The 22,810-nt window shown below is 40.5% G+C and overlaps 1 protein-coding gene across 3 annotated transcripts in view; it reads right to left on the bottom strand.

Annotated features, from left to right (window-relative positions):
- Positions 1-22,810, bottom strand: part of adam9a (ADAM metallopeptidase domain 9a) — an 86,411-nt gene that overhangs the window by 36,988 nt on the left and 26,613 nt on the right. For all 3 annotated transcript variants that reach the window (XM_020476251.2, XM_020476258.2, XM_020476244.2), the window contains 2 exons: positions 19,788-19,866; positions 2,850-2,926 (listed from right to left, as the gene is read on the bottom strand). In XM_020476251.2, coding sequence (XP_020331840.1) covers positions 2,850-2,926; positions 19,788-19,866 — 156 coding nt within the window. The remainder of the gene's footprint in view (positions 1-2,849; positions 2,927-19,787; positions 19,867-22,810) is intronic.

Raw genomic sequence — 22,810 nt, 5'->3', positions numbered from 1 at the left:
ACTACACTGGAAGTTAAAACCTCTTGAAGCCTAGGGGGCAATATTTTTATGTTTGGAAAAATAACATTCCCAAAGTAAACAGCCTATTTCTCATGACCAGATGCTAGAATATGCATATAATTGACAGATTAGGATAGAACACACTCTAAAGTTTACAAAACTGTAAAAATATGGTCTATGGGTATAACAGAACGGATATTGCAAGCGAAAGCCTGAGGATAATCCAATCAGGAAGAGCCTCTTATTTTGAAACGTCTGTGTTCCAATGCGTGCCTGTCCTCCATTTAAAGGGATATCAACCAGATTCCCTTTTATGTGGCTTCCCTAAGGTGTCAGCAGTCTTTAGACATAGTTTCAGGCTTTTATTTTGAAAAATGAGCGTGAAGGATCACATTGCGTAAGTGGAGAGGTGGGGGCTCTCAGAGTGAGTTGGTGCGCAATTGAGTAAACTGGCCATTGTTCCTCCCGCTGTTATGGAAAAAGCTACACACACGGTTGATATATTATCGAATATATATTTTAAAAACTACCTGAGGAATGATTATAAAACACGTTTGACATGTTTCTGTGGACATTATGAATACCATTTGGAATTTCCGTCTGCGTTGTCGTGACCACTCTTTCCTGTGGATTTCTGAACGTAACGCAACAAACACATGTCGGTATTTTGGGTATAAAAATTATCTTTATGGAACAAAAGGAACATTTGCTGTGGAACTGGGAGTCTCGTGAGTGAAAACATCCGAAGATCAAAAGGTAAACGGTTAATTTGATTGCTTTTCTGATTTTCGTGACCAATGGATTGCTTTCGCCGTAAAGCATCATTTCAGAATCTGAGACGACAGGGTGATTAACAAAAGGCTAAGCTGTGTTTCAAAATATATGAATATTTTCTAGTAATATTATTTGACTGCGCTATGCTATTCAGCGGTTGCAGACGGAAATGATCCCGCTTCAGGGATTGGTAGCGGCCGGTTACGACAGAGCCTGGGCGCGAACCCAGAGTCTCTGATGGCACAGCCGGTGCTGCAGTACAGCGCCTTTAACCACTGCGCCACCAGGGAGACCCCAATGTTGTACTTTTTGTTGAAAAAATTTGTACTAATGTTGGGTTTTTGGAGCTAACGCCCAATAGACTCCCATTCATGCCTTGAAGCTCCTTGTCCCAGAATGCACCGCGTGGCCCATTGATGTAGCATGGGCAACGTTTCCGATCTCCTCAAACGTATATCTGCTGTTGCGAATGTTAGACTCCACTCTGCACATTGATATACTGATTGAACATGGTGAGATTGTAGACTCACAAATTAATAGCGCAGTTTGTTTCGCCGATTTTACCACTAACTAGCTACTTTACATTTTGATATTGTCTTTGGTATTATTGTGTGTAGCTACATTTGCTAGCAAACTAGTCACCTAGACAGCCCATAGAGAGAGCATTGCAGATTTTGTAGTCAACATGAGCTGCAGATTTCCACAATGATTTTCCATGTTGCTACCAACCTTATTATAAAAACGGCAAAAATGAAACTTTTGTTCAACACTCCTTCCGTGGTCTCCAACTGCTCTTAAACGCTAGTAAAACCAAATGCATGCTTTTCAACCGTGCGTTGCCTGCACCCGCACGCCCGACTAGCATCACCACCCTGGATGGTTCCGACCTAGAATACGTGGACATCTATAAGTACTTAGGTGTCTGGCTAGACTGTAAACTCTCCTTCCAGACTCATATCAAACATCTAAAATCAAATCTAGAGTCGGCTTTCTATTCCGCAACGAAGCCTCCTTCACTCACGCCGCCAAACTTACCCTAGTAAAACTGACTAACCTACCGATCCTCGACTTCGGCGATGTCATCTACAAAATAGCTTCCAATACTCTACTCAGCAAACTGGATGCAGTTTATCACAGTGCCATCCATTTTGTTACTAAAGCACCTTATACCACCCACCACTGCGACCTGTATGCTCCTAGTCGGCTGGCCCTCGCTACATATTCGTCGCCGGACCCACTGGCTCCAGGTCATCTACAAGTCCATGCTAGGTAAAGCTCTGCCTTATCTCAGTTCACTGGTCACGATGGCAACACCCACCCGTAGCACGCGCTCCAGCAGGTGTATCTCACTGATCATCCCTAAAGCAAACACCTAATTTGGCCGCCTTTCGTTCCAGTTCACTGCTGCCTGTGACTGGAACGAATTGCAAAAATCGCTGAAGTTGGAGACTTATTTTTCTCACCAACTTCAAACATCTGCTATCTGAGCAGCTAACCGATCGCTGAAGCTGTACATAGTCTATTGGTAAATAGCCCACCCAATTTACCTACCTCATCCCCATGCTGTTTTTATTTACTTTTCTGCTCTTTTGCACACCAGTATCTCTACATGACCATCTGATCATTTATCACTCCAGTGTTAATCTGCAAAATTGTAATTCTAATCATGCCTTTTGCACACAATGTATATAGACTCTTTTTTTCTACTGTGTTATTGACTTGTTAATTGTTTACTCCATGTGTAACTCTGTGTTGTCTGTTCACACTGCTATGCTTTATCTTGGCCAGGTCGCAGTTGTAAATGAGAACTTGTTCTCAACTAGCCTACCTGGTTAAATAAAGGTGAAATAAAAATAAAATAAATTGTTAATACACAAAGTAACCAAAAACCTGATCTAATTGGCATATCCATAATGAGTTTGCAGCAAATCTTCAGCAAACAGAATGTTTGGCACAAATTTGCCGCAACAGTTTGCCACAAAACTCATATTTTTACATGCATATTAGCTTACCCCAAATTTGCAGCAAATTAGCAAAAGATTGGCCAGAAACCAGTTTTTTTTGGTAAGGGTTACCTTAGTCCAAAGCAGATACTCATGGCCACAGATGATCCCTCCACGCCCTCCACATAGCCCCGATAGTGACAGTGATCCTGTGGAAGGGATAAAAGAGAATGGCGGCTCAGTAATGTCTTAAAGAGTCAAACAACCACATGTATCAAGAGAGGCTTTTGGGGAGATGCTAGAAGGCAAAGATGACACCCGGGCCCCTACATGAGGTAATGTCAACCTGGCAAGGCCATTGTCAGTGTTACAATTGACTCAAATTGCATTGCAAGTTATATCATCGTGTTAGCCAGTGTCAATTTAAGAGCCTAATTTCTTGTGACAGAAAATGTGAAATCTTTGGGTGAGGTGATGAAACTTTATTTGGTGCAGCGCGTCACTCAATGTTGACGATTCAAGATGGGGCTTGACGTGGAGGTAGAGATTTGGTCCTGAGTTCATGTCGAGGTTTGCAAATAAATTATGAGGCCTACTTCTAACCCATGCACATATTGCAGAGCAATGTCCTTTCAATGTTAAATTTTTTTTTTTTTTAAGTCTACTGAAATGGTTTCACGTGAATTGACAGTGTTGTAGGGGTTAATTGAGGTCCAATTTAAATAACACCATTAAACATGTTTGGTGTTTGTCTGTAATCTCCCCCTGGCTATCTATAGGGAAATGCTGTGTCCTATCCCTTTAAGCATTCTTGGCAGCACCCTGCTCTCTTACAATAGCATTAGCTAATTGTCTTAGCCTTGATGCCCAACATGTAGAGAATTAGAACTCTGGGAGCTCACTGAAACAAAGTAAAGTAACAAAGGTTCAGAGAGTTTCCTCTGAGTATAGGGCAATCGGATGGTATGGTAGACCCATCAATAATTCTGTCCATATAATCTTAAAGGCAAAACGGATCCTAGATCTTACACAGACACTTTAGGGATATACACATGACCAAATGTATCAAGACACATTACAAAATCATGGGCATTAACATAGAGTTGGTCCCCCCTTTGCTGCTATAACAGCCTCCACTCTTATGGAAAGGGTTTCCAATAGATATTGGAACATTGCATGGTTTCTAGGCTAATGGTGTTGATGTGAGCCATTACCAGCCTTGCAAAGCAATTCATGGCTTCGGACGTGAGTGCTACGGGTCTGTAGTCATTTTGGCAGGTTGCCTTTGTGTTCTTGGGCACAGGGACTATGGTGGTCTGCTTGAAACATGTTGGTATTACAGACTCAATCAGGGACATGTTGAAAATGTCAGTGAAGACACTTGCCAGTTAGTCAGCACATGCCCGGAGCACACGTCCTGGTAAGCCGTCTGGCCCTGCAGCCTTGTATGTGGACCTGTTTAAAGGTCTTACTCACGTCTACTACGGAGAGCGTGATCACACAGTCGTCCGAAACAGCTGATTCTCTCATGCATGCCTCAGTGTTGCTTGCCTCGAAGCAAGCATAGAAGTGATTTAGCTCATCTGGTAGGCTCATGTCACTGGGCAGCTCGCGGCTGTTCTTCCCTTTGTAGTATGTAATAGTTTGCAAGCCCTGTCACATCCGACAAGCGTCGGAGCCGGTGTAGTATGATTCAATCTTAGCCCTGTATTGACGCTTTGCCTGTTTGATGGTTCATTGCAGGGCATAGCGGGATTTCTTGTAAGCTTCCGGGTTAGAGTCCCGCACCTTGAAAGCGGCAGCTCTACCCTTTAGCTCAGTGCGAATGGCTTCTGGTTGGGGTATTTACATACAGTCACTGTGGGGACAATGTCCTCGATGCACTTATTGGTAAAGCCAGTGACTGATGTGGTGTACTCCTCAATGCCATCGGAAGAATCCCGGAACATGTTCCAGTCTGTGATAGCAAAACAGTCCTGTAGTTTAGCATCTGCTTCATCTGATCACTTTTCTATAGACCGAGTTACTGGTGCTTCCTGCTTTAATTTTTGCTTGTAAGCAGGAATCAGGAGGATAGAGTTGTGGTTGGATTTACCAAATGGAGGGCGAGGGGGAGCTTTGTATGCGTCTCTGTGTGTGGAGTACAGGTGATCTAGAATTTCTCCCCCTCTGGTTGCACATTTAACATGTTGATAGAGATTTGGTAGAACTGATTTAAGTGAATAACTGATGAATTTACAAACGCTCAACATCCCGTTAAAATATGGTTGTGTCAGTAAAAAGCGTAATTCAATTGTTGCCAACATCAGTCACCAAAGCTCTGGATAACATGAAAACAGCCTAACCAGCTTTGCTAGGGTGAGTAAAATGGTCAGAGTGAGGTTCTCTCATTTGTGTCTGGAAGTAGCTAGCAAGCTAGCCAATGTTAGCTTGGGTGCTTGACTGCCATTGTGAGGTCAGAACATTCGGATCAACCCTACTCATCGGCCAGAGTGTCCGGTGTGCATGCTCAACGCTCTGAGAGTGAAACGCTTTGGATTTACAAACGGACAATATGACAGCACAGTTGCAGTCACCAACGCTCTGGATAACATAACAGCCTAACCAGCTCTGTAAGGGCGAGTAATGTTAAATGTGAGCTGTTTGAGCATTTGCATCTGGAAGTAGCTAGCAGGTTAGCTTGGGTGCTGTTAGTACAGAACGCTCAGATAAACCTTTAAAAAGAAGGGTGGGGCTAAAACTTAGAGGGTGTGAACGATGCTGAATGGGTGTAGACAAAGAAAGGCTCTCCATTAGTAGTACCAAAACATTCAAAGGCCGTTTTCTCAAAAGTGAGTTTACAAGTTTATCAACTTTCAAACCAAAATTATCTTCATTGTTCCTCAACTGTAGTGTATGATATACAATTTCCTAGCTCTCTCTCTACTTTTATCCAAAGTAAAAAACTATTTCAAATTTGGTTACATAAGACCGATTTGAGCCGGATGGTCACATTTCTTACTTCCTGTGACTCGCTCCGTGTAAGGTTTGTTAAAATAACAAAACAATACGAAGGTTAACAAATCACACGTAGAGCAGTATTTTCCCTCTCAATTCTTTGACTTCATTTAAAAATGTTCTCATTTGTATCGCATTTTCACTAACAAATGTTAGACTATCAAAAAGATTGAGAGCTGAAATACTAGAATTAGGGTGCCCAATCAAAAACACATTTTGACCAATGGGTAAAATAATATGGTCGTTGTGTCGATAATCCTCTAAGACTAATGGTCCAAACCTCATGTATTGAGCATAATCCGTATTTCAGAGGAAAAAAAGAATAATGCACCATGTCAGCTGTGTTGGATTCTGTGCAAGAATTAAAGTCTACCTGACAAGCTCACTTTCCCGTTACACTAATCTTTCTTCTTGAATCCGCAGGACAAACTATAAAAAGGTAAGATGGATATCGATTGAGACATTACATGTAGCATTTTAGTATATGATTCTATATGATTAGATTTCTCACAAAAACAAGAGTATCTGAAATTTCAACGGAGCACTGAGCGTATACCAAGCATTTTAATTAATTCAGCTCATGTCATGCACATTTTTCGACCCACAAAAACAACTTTGACCACAAAATGTAAAAATCTTCAAAAGTTGTTACAAGAAACTTGCACTGTCAGAGCTTGGTGTTTATTATCAGATGGTTGAGAAATTAGGTGACGAAATCTGACTTTTTTGGATATAATGTTAATGTATGTTAGAGAAAGACCCCACTGAAAAATATATGAATAATCATATTTGTCTTGGTAAAATGTATAACATAAGGAAGTGAAGTTACCACCAGAGTGTGTTTTCACCCACTCTGGGTAGACATCATACTATAGCACACTGACAGTATCCAACACAAACATCTATTTCTTGATCCTGATCAACCTTGTCCTACTATTTCGCCCCAGATCCAGTGACGAGAAAATACCCCCTTAAAATTAATGTCTCTGGTTTGCCGACAACTTCGAAATCAGACTCATTTTTGCGGCACAAAAAAAAGTCAGTCGTAGCGCAGGGAAGACATTGCTAATTTCTTATGTGCATAGTTATGGAATATGTGAGCTATATGAAGGGAAGGATCCAAGTTAAAGCATTACAGGAAAATCCCCTATTTTCCAGACATCCTTCATTGACTTCTTCCCAGTAATACCAAAACAAAAAGTCCTCCAGCATGGCTGAGGAAAATGTATTGTATAATAAAAATAGTATATCAGAATATAGTAAGTATAGGCCACATTCACATTTTGTTCACAGGAGTGTCATTTTTAAACTGCCAAAGTGAAAAGGTCAGTATTTAGCACTGTACACCATTTGTCTAAATCTCTGCACTTTGACATGTTTAAACAGAAAAGACAACTGAAAAATATCCTCAAAAACACTCTAGTCGTATGTTGCAACTGAGAATGTCACATTGCGCCATGGCCCTGGCCAGTGTCTGTGAGAAGGTTCTCCAGGTGTTGATAATAGGAACAGCCTTCTACAACAGACAGAATATGGCTATTTTTGTCATTCTAGGCTCTTGCTAACATTTTCACGACAGTCTGCACAATTAGATTATATCGCTCATCTGCCGATGCCCTTATGGCTCAGGAATCATAATTTGGTTGCATTTGAAATGTAGGCAATGGCATTCATGGAGGCATCAACCAGACCAGTTCCAACATAGGCTTGATGTAGAATTGAATGAGATTGGCAATACAAAAAAAATGATAGGCCATTTCTTGCCTCCTGCTGTGAACAAAGGAACATGTGAGACTCCCGATTGTCAATTACAGTAACATTTGACTGACTTGATCACAACAGTACTGATTTTAATCAAAATATTTAAGTGTTTCCTGTTACTCAGCATTTGTCATTAGACAGCGATGTCACAACATGCCAGTACGACCATGAGCCTTTAATCCAGATTCACAAATCCCCCTTTCTGATAGGCTCCCTGGGGATCCTGAGTCAGACGACGGGGGATCATGACAACCGGACAGCACAGCCTTCTACAGTCCCACCCTCTAGGGGTCAAACAAATGCCAAAGAGTCTACAAACGTCCTGCCCCCATCTCTGTAATGTCTTGTGATATACTGTTAACATGGCAAGATTACCATCTCTGTGACCTTCTCAATGTAAAACAAATGCAGAAGATTGACGTCTTCACACACCACCCATATTTCATCTGTCTAGCCAAAAAGGAGAGAAAGTGCTGGGGATGGTCTAGTTCTATTCTATGTACCTCTCCATCACTTCTTCAGTGTTTTGATCAATAAAATAGACTACACATTTAAAACATGTTTTATTTCTAATTAAATCGTTTAAAGGCATACAGTAGGTCTGTCTGTATGCCAGACGGTTACATCATCTTCCCAGAACTGCTGCTCTTAGTCATGATTTTTGTGACTCATTATGACTCATTATGAATATGCAGAGGGGGAAACCAGTGCTTAAAGTAAGAACGCGCTATACGCTTTCTTCTGCAAAATGCATACATTTCCACAAAACATAGCTGATACCAGTACTAAAATGTCAGCGTCATACAGGAAGTAAAACAGAGTCAGCAGTAAATAGTGTAGAGGACAACTGAATGATGACGTGATGAATGTGTGTGCCTTTAAACCCAACACAACTCCCTTCCTCCATCAGAATGGGAGTTGCTTCCGCCTAGTCTGGCTCCATCCAAACAGGAAATTAATAGTGACGCACCAATATTACATTTTTGGCCGATACCGATATTTTCCTTGCCCAAAAAAACAATAGCTATAACCGATATTTAAAATTTTTGCGGCTTTTAAAGCATTTTAGTACAGTTAAATAGTCACACACACACACGGACGCAGCGGTCTAAGGCACAGCATCTCAGGGCAAGAGGTGTCCCTGATTCGAATCCAGACTGTATCACATTTGTATCACATCTGAGTCCCATAGGGCGGCGAACAATTGGCCCAGCGTTGTCCAGGTTTGGCCGGGTTAGGCCGTCACTGTAAATAAGAATTTGTTCTTAACTGACTTTCCTAGTTAGAGGTTAGACACACCATATTGACCAAAAAGTTATTTTGGCATTTACGTATGTCCCCATTTCTTTCACTTACTTGCTGTGCTGTTTCGTTGTTAATTTGTTCAGTCGTTTCATTCTCAATCAGGATTTCTATGGAACACCGTTTGGGTCTTTGCATGTCAAAAAAGATACATTAACAATAAGCTTGTTGACCAATCAGGACCTGAATATGACTGCACATAATTTAACACGTTCATACATTGTTTACGTAGTTATTACACATTGATTACACTATCAATTGTATTTCAGGTGTCTCGCTGGTGCTGGTCATAAAAAGTTTGTTAGCTCATAGATGCAAAGAATGTTCTCCAAAAACATGGCAAAACGACATCTGTTTCAGTAGCTATATAGTTAGCAGGCTAACTATATAGCTAGGTGTCATCTAAAATAACCCTCATTTATAAGACAGTTCCTATTCGATTAATGGTGGTCGGACCCATCTAGTTGAAGGTAGCCACAATAAGGATTAGCCACAATAGTGGACTTTGCGGTTAGCCTTCAAAAAAAGTGTCATTGACAGTGATGCAAATGCATACAAATAGTAGAATTAAGCAATAATTGAAAAGATCATGCTAAATGAGGTTGGAATGTTGTTACATAAAATCAACAAAAGACAATTTGTTAATTTGACAAAAGTCTTGAAATCACACTGGATGTATTATACTTTAGAATTTCATTGGGGGCATACTTACAGTGCCTTGCGAAAGTATTCGGCCCCCTTGAACTTTGCGACCTTTTGCCACATTTCAGGCTTCAAACATAAAGATATAAAACTGTATTTTTTTGTGAAGAATCAACAACAAGTGGGACACAATCATGAAGTGGAACGACATTTATTGGATATTTCAAACTTTTTTAACAAATCAAAAACTGAAATATTGGGCGTGCAAAATTATTCAGCCCCCTTAAGTTAATACTTTGTAGCGCCACCTTTTGCTGCGATTACAGCTGTAAGTCGCTTGGGGTATGTCTCTATCAGTTTTGCACATCGAGAGACTGAATTTTTTTCCCATTCCTCCTTGCAAAACAGCTCGAGCTCAGTGAGGTTGGATGGAGAGCATTTGTGAACAGCAGTTTTCAGTTCTTTCCACAGATTCTCGATTGGATTCAGGTCTGGACTTTGACTTGGCCATTCTAACACCTGGATATGTTTCTTTTTGAACCATTCCATTGTAGATTTTGCTTTATGTTTTGGATCATTGTCTTGTTGGAAGACAAATCTCCATCCCAGTCTCAGGTCTTTTGCAGACTCCATCAGGTTTTCTTCCAGAATGGTCCTGTATTTGGCTCCATCCATCTTCCCATCATTTTTTCCCTGTCCCTGCTGAAGAAAAGCAGGCCCAAACCATGATGCTGCCACCACCATGTTTGACAGTGGGGATGGTGTGTTCAGGGTGACGAGCTGTGTTGCTTTTACGCCAAACATAACGTTTTGCATTGTTGCCAAAAAGTTCAATTTTGGTTTCATCTGACCAGAGCACCTTCTTCCACATGTTTGGTGTGTCTGCCAGGTGGCTTGTGGCAAACTTTAAACTACACTTTTTATGGATATCTTTAAGAAATGGCTTTCTTCTTGCCACTCTTCCATAAAGGCCAGATTTGTGCAATATACGACTGATTGTTGTCCTATGGACAGAGTCTCCCACCTCAGCTGTAGATCTCTGCAGTTCATCCAGAGTGATCATGGGCCTCTTGGCTGCATCTCTGATCAGTCTTCTCCTTGTATGAGCTGAAAGTTTAGAGGGACGGCCAGGTCTTGGTAGATTTGCAGTGGTCTGATACTCCTTCCATTTCAATATTATCGCTTGCACAGTGCTCCTTGGGATGTTTAAAGCTTGGGAAATCTTTTTGTATCCAAATCCGGCTTTAAACTTCTTCACAACAGTATCTCGGACCTGCCTGGTGTGTTCCTTGTTCTTCATGATGCTCTCTGCGCTTTTAATGGACCTTTGAGACTATCACAGTGCAGGTGCATTTATACGGAGACTTGATTACACACAGGTGGATTGTATTTATCATCCTTAGTCATTTAGGTCAACATTGGATCATTCAGAGATCCTCACTGAACTTCTGGAGAGAGTTTGCTGCACTGAAAGTAAAGGGGCTGAATAATTTTGCACGCCCAATTTTTCAGTTTTTGATTTGTTAAAAAGGTTTGAAATATCCAATAAATGTCGTTCCACTTCATGATTGTGTCCCACTTGTTGTTGATTCTTCACAAAAAAATACAGTTTTATATCTTTTTGTTTGAAGCCTGAAATGTGGCAAAATGTGGCAAAGTTCAAGGGGGCCGAATACTTTCGCAAGGCACTGTATTTCACTGTACAGCCTTACCTATGGATTGTGGATCAATGACATGGGGTTTCAGTCTACTCAGTGACACCCAGAGAACATTAGCATCGTAGCTCTTATTGTGGGACTGAAACAACTGTTTATTGAGCCATATTTATTGTCAACCTATGTGTATTGAACACTATTCCCGAGGAAAAACAATACTCCATGGATATTTTGGAGTCCGATAACTCTGAGGATGTTGGGAAAGAATATCTTGGGTATTGAGTAGAGGTCGACCGATTATGATTTTTCAACGCCAATTGGCGTATATTTCATATATATATAATAATGGCAACAATACTGAATGAACACTAACATTAACTTAATACATAAATAAAACCAATTTAGTCTCAAATAAATAATGAAACATGTTCAATTTGGTTTAAATAATGCAAAAACACAATGTTGGAGAAGAAAGTAAAAGTGCAATATGTGCCATGTAAAAAAGCTAACGTTTAAGTTCCTTGCTCAGAACATAAGATATAAAAGCTGGTGGTTCCTTTTAACATGAGTCTTCAATATTCCCAGTTAAAAGGTTTTAGGTTGAAGTTATTATAGGACTATTTCTCTCTATACCATTTCTATTTCACATACCTTTGACTATTGGATGTTCTTATAGGCACTATAGTATTGCCAGCCTAATCTTGGGAGTTGATAGGCTTGAAGTCATAAACAGCGCTGCGCTTCAAGCATTGCAAAGCGCTGCTGGCAAACGCAGGAAAGTGCTGTTTGAATTAATGCTTACAAGCCTGCTGCTGCCTACCACCGCTCAGTCAGACTGCTCTATCAAATATAAAATCAGACTTAATTATAATATAATAAACACACAGAAATAGGAGCCTAGGTCATTAATATGGTCAAATCTGGAAACTATAATTTTGAAAACAAAACGTTTAATCTTTCAGTGAAATACGGAACCGTTCTGTATTTCATCGAACGGGTGGCAACCCTAAGTCTAAATATTGCTGTTACATTGCACAACCTTCAATGTTATGTCATAATTATTTCAAATTCTGGCAAATTAATTACGGATTTTGTGAGGAAGAAATAGTCTCCACACAGTTCGTAACGAGCCAGGTGGCCCAAACTGCTGCATATATCCTGACTCTGCTTACACTGAACGCAAGAGAAGTGACAATTTCCCTAGTTAATATTGCTTGCTAACATGAATTTATTTTAACTAAATATGCAGGTTTAAAAAATATATACTTCTGTGTATTGATTTTAAGAAAAGGCATTGATGTTTATGGTTAGGTACATTTGTGGGACGAATGTGCTTTTTTCGCGAATGCGCTTTTGTGAAATCATCACCCATTTGGCGAAGTAGGCTGTGATTCGATGATAAATTAACAGACACCTCATTGATTATATGCAACGCAGGACAAGCTAGTTAAACCAGTAATATCATCAACCATGTCTAGTTAACTAGTGATTATGTTAAGATTGATTGTTTTTTATGAAAAGTTTAATGCTAGCTAGCAACTTACCTTGGCTCCTTGCTGCACTCACGTAACAGGTGGTCAGCCTGCCACGCAGTCTCCTCGTGGATTGCAATGTAATCGGCATCCAAAAACGCAGATTACAGATTGTTATGAAAACTTAAAATCCGCCCTAATTAAATCAGCTATGACGATTAATCGGTCGACCTCTAGTATTGAGTAGACTGTTACCCCATTTCATTGATCCCCAATCCTTAGGGAAAGCTGTACAATGTGAATGTCAATACACACAATAGGCTGACTGGGGAGGTGATTTCACAAGGTCATGCGAAAAGAGCTACAACGCTTATATTTGGGTAAACTCTTTACAGTTGTGTTCTGTGGGTGTCACCGAGTAGACGGATACCCCATTTCATTGCTTCACATTCCAATCGTGTTTAACATTATCTAGTCTAAATATGGCATGATTCCACCAATTGTAACCTTCATCACTTTCAAAGAGGTACTTTAATTTTGAAGGCAAACCACAAATTACACTATTGTGCCTAATCCTTATTGTGGCTAGCTTCACGACACATAACCCGGTCAGGTCGAGCCTCACAAGCAAGCTGCCTGCTTATAACATTGGCTTTGGGCAACAGGGTTAAGTAGCAGGCTAGCTATGTATTTTCATGAACTGAAGTTCATTTGGCAAACAACAAGTGGCTACCTAGATTCCTAAATCATTTCTAAGAATAATGAAAACGACTGCAGTTTCTACTGGGCATTGTTTTCAGGCTGGTTGTATTGATGCTAGCTCGGTACCCAGCTAGCTACCCCAGAAGTTGCAGACGAACAAATAATGCTTTATTACCAAACGTGGTATTGTAAACATATAGCTCGTGGCCGGTGTTAGCTTGTTTGAATAATGTTTTTTACAGCTTTGACAGTGCTACTGATAGTAGTGGTGGAGCTTGGCTTGCATGTGCAAATAGTGTTATTGCCAAATAGTGTCATTTGACGTGCATCTTTTTTGACACGCAAAGACCTAAACGGCGTTCCATAGTATGTTGTGAAGTTAATAGCAGTGACACTGTTACTGTAACCGGTAGGGCAACATCTGAAAAATAGCACACTTAGTAGTGTGTACTGGTGCTCGACCATTCACGAAAGCCAACTTCACCCACGACAGAGAACGGTTGATTGTCAAGGGCAATGAATTCCATTATTTTGGTGTTAATGGATTTCGCCTATAGCGTTGTCTAGCTGAAATTCTTAATCTTTCAAATGACTGCTTGACTGCTTGATCCACACAGCAGACGTTGTTGGCTAGGTTAGGAATGCTGTGTGTCAGGTGTAGTGCAACATTTTACGTGGCATCATTACCTCATGTACCTACATTATATAGGTATGCATGTCAGCTTTGACATCGGCGTTAAACTAGACATCGGGACGATACCAATGCTGGCATTTGTAGCTAATATCGGCCGATTCCGATATACCGTGCATCCCTAGAAATGAACGCCAATTAATTAGAACTATTTCATTGTACCTTCACGATCCTGACAGCAGGGCTGTAACAGTCGTGTAGTGCACAGGAGACCCAAGTTCAACCCAGTCGGTCTCATACAAATAGGATATCCAATCAAAAAGACTAAGAATTCATTGTGGATGGTTGTACTGAAGTGACTGTTTTTATCAGATAGTATGATACTTTTAACATGAGTTTCTGTTTTAAAGAAACATAGTTATCCATTAAATCACACAAAAACAGGTTGGGTAGAAGAGGCCATTTCCACAGCACACGTTTCTATACAAGGCAGTCGTAAATCAGTCAATAAAAAGCTATGAGAAAGAAGTGCATTTGAGAGATGTTAAATGGGTGATACATTGTCAGTGCCCTGTTGGGTTAGGTGATGAGCATATCATATATCCATGATATCACAATAAATGATAGTCAGGTCCAAAATTATTGGCACAGATTATAAAGATGAACAAAAAAGACTGCATAAAATAAATAATTAAAATACTGAGCTAAAATGTATTTTTATTATACTAATACAATAGCTCATGAAAACAGAGCTCTTTGGCCATACATACCAGTGGTGGGTTTTGGGTTGGAAAAAAACCCATACCTACTACAAAACATGGTGGTGGATATTTGATGTTATGGGGCTATTTGGCTTCCACTGGTCCTGGGGCCTTTTTTAAGGTCAACAATGGCCTCATTAACTTTTTCCAGTATCAGGACATTTTATCCAAAAACCTGGTTGCCTCTGCCAGGAGGCTGAAACTTGGCCACAAGTGGATCTTCCAGCAAGACAATAACCCCAAGCACACATCAGAATCCACAAAGAAATTATTAATTGACCACATAATCAACATTTTGCAATGGCCATCTCAGTACATAAGCGCAGACAAAGCATATCAAAGTTCTGGAAAGATGATGTTTCGAGGAATGGTCTAAAATCCCTCCCAATGTGTTCTCCAATCTCATAAAACATTATAGAAAAAGGCTCAAGGTATTCAAAACAGATGTATTAGTTAAAGAATATAATTTCCCAAATGTTTTGAGCATGCAATATAGCTCAGTATCTGTATTATATATTTGTGCCAATAATTTTGGACCTGACTGACTGTGCATGTACACACACACACACACACACACAGAGTGTACAAAACATTGGGAACGTCTGCATTTTCCATGACAGACTGACCAGGTAAAAATCTATGATTCCTTATTGGTGTCACTTTTTAAATCCACTTCAAATCAGTGTGGCTGAAGGGGAGGGGACAGGTTAAAGAAAGATTTTTAAGCCTTGAGACATGGATTGTGTGCTATGGAAACCCATTTGAAATCTAAGATTTCCCTTCAGTGGAACGAAGAAAAAACTCCAAAGACCATTATTCCCCATCCACCAAACAATACAGTTGCCACTATGCATTGGGGCAGGTAGCGTTCTCATGGCATCCGCCAAACCCAGATTCAGACTGCCAGATGGTGAAGCGTGATTCATCACTCCAGAGAACCCGTTTCCACTGTATACCTCCACTACACTACTTTGATATACATCCGTAGGGATTAAGAAGTGAGTATAAGCAATGCCCACTGAACGAAATGTGGGTATACGGATTATACCTGCGTCTACAACACTGGCCCTTCGCGTTTTACAAAAAGTGCACTCCTACATGAGTGCGCTGGTATTATGGTTTCTGTCCTTTCAGAATCAAAAACCTGTCACACAATGAAGGCCTATTGGTTCGCCACTGTGCAAACATGTCTATAATAACAGATAGGCTGTTAAGATATTCATGTTTCAAGTAAGGAGTATGTGGGGGGGGTGGTTGTTGTCCTTGATGATCTTTTTGGCCTTGTGACATCGGGTGGTGTAGGTGTCCTGGAGGGCAGGTAGTTTGCCCCAAGTGATGCGTTGTGCAGACCTCACTACCCTCGGGAGAGCCTTACGGTTGTGGGCGGAGCAGTTGCCGTACCAGGCGGTGATACAGCCCGACAGGATGCTCTCGTTTGTGCATCTGTAGAAGTTTGTGAGTGTTTTTGGAGACAAAACAAATTTCTTCAGCCTCCTGAGGTTGAAGAGGCGCTGCTGAACCCTCACCACACTGTCTGTGTGGGTAGACCATTTCAGTTTGTCCGTGATGTGTACGCCGAGGAACTTAAAACTTTCCACCCTTTCCACTACTGTCCCGTCGATGTGGATAGGGGGCTGCTCCCTCTGCCGTTTCCTGAAGTCCACAACTATCTCCTTTGTTTTGTTGACATTGAGTGTGAGGTTATTTTCCTGACACCACACTCCGAGGGCCCTCACCTCCTCCCTGTAGGCCGTCTCGTCGTTGTTGGTAATCAAGCCTACCACTGAAGTGTCGTCTGCAAACGTAATGATTGAGTTGGAGGCGTGCATGCCCACGCAGTCGTGGGTGAGCAGGGAGTGCAAGAGAGGGCTGAGAACGCACCCTTGTGGGGCCCCAGTGTTGAGGATCAGCGGGGTGGAGATGTTGTTACCTACCCTCACCACCTGGGGGCAGCCCGTCAGGAAGTCCAGGATCCAGCTGCACAGGGAGGGGTCGAGACCAGAGTCTCAAGCTTGATGACGAGTTTGGAGGGTACTATGGTGTTAAATGCTGAGCTGTAGTCGATGAACAGCATTCTTACATTGGTATTTCTCTTGTCCAGATGGGTTAGGGCAGTGTGATTGCTATTGCGTCGTCTGTGGACCTACTGGGGCGGTAAGCAAAATGGAGTGGGTCTCGGGTGTCAGGTAGGGCGGAGGTGATATGGTCCTTGACTAGTCTCTCAAAGCACTTCATGATGACGGAAGTGAGTGCTGGGGATGCCGTCTGGGCCTGCAGCCTTGCGAGGGTTAACATGTTTAAATGTTTTACTCACGTTGGCTGCAATGAAGGAGAGCCCACATGTTTTGGTAGCGGGCCGTGTCAGTGGCACTGTATTGTTCTCAATGCGAGCAAAGAAGTTGTTTAGTCTGTCTGGGAGCAAGACACCGTGGTCCGCAACGGGGCTGGTTTTTCTTTTGTAGTCCGTGATTGACTGTAGACCCTGCCACATACCTCTCGTGTCTGAGCCGTTGAATTGCGACTCTACTTTGTCTCTACACTGACGCTTACCTTGTTTGATTGCCTTGCGGAGGGAATAACTACACTGTTTGTATTCGGTCATGTTTCCGGTCACCTTGCCCTGATTAACTTCATTGGAATAGGGGGCAGCATTTTCACTTTTGGATGAATAGCGTGCCCAGAGTGAACTGACTCCTACTCAGTCCCAGATGCTAATATATGTATATTATTATTAGTATTGGATAGAAAACACTCTGAAGTTTCTAAAACTGTTTGAATGATGTCTGTGAGTATAACAAAAAAACTCATATGACAGGCAAAAACCTGGGAAAAAATCTAAACAGGAAGTGGGAAATCTCAGGTTTGTAGGTTTTGAACTCACCCCTATTGAATACACAGTGGGATATGGGTTATTTTGCACTTCCTAAGGCTTCCACTAGATGACAACCGTCTTTAGAACGTTGTTTCAGGCTGCTCATGTGAAGGGGGGCCAGATGGGAGCTGTTTGACCAAGGGGTCTGCCTGCAGCCTCATTCTCAGTCACGCGCTTTCACTTGAGAGGTAGCTCTCATTCCATTGCTTTTCTACAGACAATGGAATTCTCAGATTGGAACGTTATTGAAGATTTATGATAAAAACATAGTAAAGATTGATTCTATACTTATTTTGACAAGTTTATTCGACCTGTAATATAACTTTTTGAATGTTTCGTCCGAATGGACCAGATCGCGCTTTTGGATTTGTTTACCAAACGCTCTTACAAAAAAAGCTATTGGACATAAATGGACATAAATTATGGACATTATCGAACAAAACAAGCATTAATTGTGGAACTGCGATTCCTGGAAGTGCATTCTGATGAAGATCAAAGGTAAGTGAATATTTATAATGCTTTTTATGAATAATGTTGACCACCCAACATGGTGGATATTTCTCTGTCAGGTTTGGGCTCTAAGCGCGTTCTCAGATTATCAAATCAAATTTTATTTGTCACATACACATGGTTAGCAGATGTTAATGCGAGTGTAGCGAAATGCTTGTGCTTCTAGTTCCGACAATGCAGTAATAACCAACAAGTAATCTAACTAACAATTCCAAAACTACTGTCTTATACACAGTGTAAGGGGATAAAGAATATGTACATAAGGATATATGAATGAGTGATGGTACAGAGCAGCATAGGCAAGATACAGTAGATGGTATCGAGTACAGTATATACATATGAGATGAGTATGTAAACAAAGTGGCATAGTTAAAGTGGCTAGTGATACATGTATTACATAAGGATACAGTCGATGATATAGAGTACAGTATATACGTATGCATATGAGATGAATAATGTAGGGTATGTAAACATTATATTAGGTAGCATTGTTTAAAGTGGCTAGTGATATATTTACATTATTTCCCATCAATCCCCATTATTAAAGTGGCTGGAGTTGAGTCAGTGTCAGTGTGTTGGCAGCAGCCACTCAATGTTAGTGGTGGCTGTTTAACAGTCTGATGGCCTTGAGATAGAAGCTGTTTTTCAGTCTCTCGGTCTCGATTATGCTTTTTCCGTAAAGTTTTTAAAAAATCTGACACAGCGGTTGCATTAAGGAGAAGTGTATCTAAAGTTCCATGTATAATAGTTGTATTTTCATCAACATTTATTATGAATATTTCTGTGAATTCATGTGGCTACCTGCAATATCACTGCATGTTTTGGAACTACTGAACATAACACGCGAATGTAAAATAAGATTTTTGGATATAAATATGAACTTTCCCGAACAAAACATACATGTATTGTGTAACATGAAGTCCTATGAGTGTCATCTGATGAAGATCAAAAGGTTAGTGATTAATTTTACCTCCATTTGTGCTTTTTGTGACTCCTCTCTTTGGCTGAAAAAATGGCTGGGTATTTCTGTGAGTTGGTGTTGACCTACATAATCGTTTGTGGAGCTTTCGCTGTAAAGCATTTTTTAAATCAGACGCTGTGGCTGGATTAACGAGAATTGTATCTTTAAAATGGTGCCTAATACTTGTGCGTTTGAGAAATTTGATTTATGAGATTTCAGTTGATTTGTTTTTGGCGTCCTACAATTTCATTGGTTGTAGGCGAGGGGTTCCGCTAGACAGGTTAAAAGCAGTGGTTCGCTCTTTCAGCTTTGCGCAAATGCTGCCATCAATCCACGGTTTCTGGTTGGGGAATATTCAAATAGACTGGACATGATTTGGATAAGGCACAAACACGTCTAAGTAGTTAAAACGCTGTCAGTTACACTCCAAACTTTAGGTCACACTATTACTGCCTGCAGATGATATTCCGCTGAAACTAGGCAGCACGCATGTGAATATATTTCACATGCTTTGCAATGTTGTAGGGTAATTTATGCATGATTTCACGATGTACTACATAATTGATCAGTTATAAGGCTTAAAAATCCTTCTTTAACTTGTCTCCTCCACTTCATCTACACTCATTGAAGTCAATTTAACAAGTGACATCAATAAGGGATCAGACTGACCAGATAAAAGCTATGTCATGGAAAGAGCAGATGCTCCTAATGTATACCACAATATTTAACAAGGGCATATCATTGATATGAAAATATGGATATCGCCAAGCCTTAGTACCCCTAGGTTATCTTAAATGGTCTTACCTGCATTGGAGGTCTGTTGGTTATTAGAGATCCATCCTTGGCATGTGTGTACACAGTGAAGTCCTCGGGGAGCAGTAGCCTTCAAAACAAAACACACGCTGAAGTTACACCCTCTGTCAGGAATTACACATCAGAACATAAGTATCAGGGCCGGGCAAATAGTCAACATCATAAAGTCTGATTAAAAATGTATGGTAATTTTAAATGAAGTAAAATTGTGAGACTTGCTTTTCCTGTTATATTTTGTTGTTGTGGTAGTTAAAGCAGTTAATATTTACTTGAACCCTCGACTTTATCCATATTTTATGTTACAGCCTTATTCTAAAATGGATTCAAATGTTTTTCCCCCTCAATCTACACACAACACAAAAAAAAGTTGACATTTTTGCAAATGTATTAAAAGTTTTAAAAAATGTAATATAACATTTACACAAGTATTCAGCCCTTTACTGAAGCACCTTTGACAACGATTACAGTCTCAAGTAGGACGCTACAAGCTTGGCACACCTGTACAGTCGTGGCCAAAAGTTAAGAATAACACAAATATTAATTTTGCTGCCTCAGTTTGTATGATGGCAATTTGCATATACTCCAGAATGTTATAAAGAGTGATCAGATGAATTGCAATTAATTGCAAAGTCCCTCTTTGCCATGCAAATTAACTGAATCCCCCCAAAACATGTCCACTACATTTCAGCCCTGCCACAAAAGGACCAGCTGACATGTCAGTGATTCTCTAGTTAACCCAGGTGTGAGTGTTGATAAGGACAAGGCTGGAGATCACTCAGTCGTGCTGATTTAAGTCAAATAACAGACTGGAAGCCTCACAAGGAGGGTGGTGCTTGGAATCATTGTTCTTCCTCTGTCAACCATAGTTACCTAAAAAAGGAAACATGTGCCATCATTTCTTTGCTCAAAAAGGGCTTCACAGGCTTTCTTGGGTGCCCTGAGGCCTTCTTCACATAATTGAACCGCTCTTCTTGAAGTTCTTGACGAACCGATAAATGGTTCATTTAGGTGCAATCTTACTGGCAGCAATATGCCAGTAAGATTGCACCTGAATCAACCATTTATCGGTAATAAGCAATTCGTGACCTAGCTACTGAATGCTTCGTGTACATAATGTTTTGTTATGCTATAAACTTACAAACGCTTGGATTGCTTTCGCTGTAAAGCATAATTTTAAAATCTGAGACGATAGGTGGATTAACAAAAAGCTAAACTGTGTTTTGCAATACTGCACTTGTGATTTTGTGAATATTTTTTAGTAATATTATTTGACTGTGGCGCTATCCTATTCAGAGGTTGCTGATGACAATTATCCTGCTTAAGGGATGGGTAGCGTCAAGAAGTTAACCTGTTAATCCAGCCGGCGTGTGAGATTTCAAAAAGGCATTACAGTGAAAGCAAACCATGCGATTATGTGAGTACAGCTCTCAGTAGACAAAACATTAAACAGCTAGCAGCAAAGTAGATTGGTAATAGAAAAGCAATAAAATGAATCACTTACCTATGATGATCTTCGTATGTTTGCACTCACGAGACTCCCAGTTACACAATAAATGTTCATTTTGTTCGATAAAGATTCTCTATATATCCAAAAACCTCCATTTGGTTGGCGTGTTTTGTTCAGTAATCAACAGGCTTGTGCGGTCACGACGGGCAGACGAAAATTCCAAATAGTATCCGTGAAGTTCGTAGAAACACGTCAAACGGTTTTCATAATCAATCCTCAGGTTGTTTTTACAATAAATAATATTTCAATCGGACGGTAGCCTTTTCAATAGAAGAGAGAAAGAAAAGGTCTCACTCCCGGTGCGCGCGCATGCACAAATCGGGAGGACATCTGGCTATCCACTGACGCGATGTGATCATTCTCGCTCATTTTTCAGAATAAAAGCCTGAAACTGTCTAAAGACTGTTCACACCTTGTGGAAGCCATAGGGAAAGTAATCTGGTTGATATCCCTTTAAATGGAGGATTGCAATGGAAAAGAGTAGTTTCAGAAAAACAGCACTTCTTGGATGAATTTTCCAAAGGTTTTTGCCTGCCATATCAGTTCTGTTATACTCACGCACAATATTTTGACAGTTTTGGAAACTTTAGAGTGTCTATCCTAATCTGCCAATTATATGCATATTCTAGCTTCTGGGCCTGAGGAATAGGCAGTTTACTTCGGGCACGTTTTTCATCCAAACGTCAAAATACTGCCCCCTAGCCTAAAGAGGTGTTAGGTGTTGTGAAACTTGCCACAATAAGGATTAGACACAATAGTGTAATTTGTGGTTTGCCTTCAAAATAAAAGTACCTCATGTTTGAAGGTTACAAATGGTGGAATTGTGCCATATTTAGACTAGATAATGTTAAACAAGGTTGGGGTGTAAAGCAATGAAATGGGGTATCCGTCTACTCGGTGACACCCACAGAACACAACTGTGAAGAGTTGACCCAAATATTAGCATTGTAGCTCTTATCGCGGGACTGTGTGAAATCACCTTCCCAGTCAGCCTATTGTGTGTATTGACATTCATATTGCACTGTACAGCTTCATCTAAGGATTGGGGATCAATGAAATGGGGGATCAGTCTACTCAATACCCAATATATTTTTTCCCAACGTCCTCAGAGTTATCAGATTCCAAAACATCCACGCAGTATTGTTTTTCCTTGGGAATAGTGTTCAATACACATAGGTTGACAATAAATGTGGATCAATTCACATTTGTTTCAGAGTCCCGCAATAAGAGCTACGACGCTAATGTTCTCTGGATGTCAGTGAGTAGCCTGATAACCCATGGCATTGATCAACAATCCATAGCTAAGTCTGTACAGTGAAATAAGTATGCCCCCAATGAAATTCTAAAGTATAATACATCCAGTATGATTTCAAAAGATAAGTCAAATGAACAAATTGTCTTTTGTTGATTTCATATAACAAAAGTCCAACCTCGTTTGGCATGATCTATTCAATTATGGCAATTATTTCACATTTTTATTTTGAAGGCTAACTGCAAAGTCCACTAT

This window comes from Oncorhynchus kisutch, linkage group LG3 (genome assembly GCF_002021735.2).
Source record: "Oncorhynchus kisutch isolate 150728-3 linkage group LG3, Okis_V2, whole genome shotgun sequence".
NCBI classification, from domain to species: Eukaryota; Metazoa; Chordata; class Actinopteri; order Salmoniformes; family Salmonidae; genus Oncorhynchus; species Oncorhynchus kisutch.
This window is presented reverse-complemented; position numbering and strand designations above follow the sequence as displayed.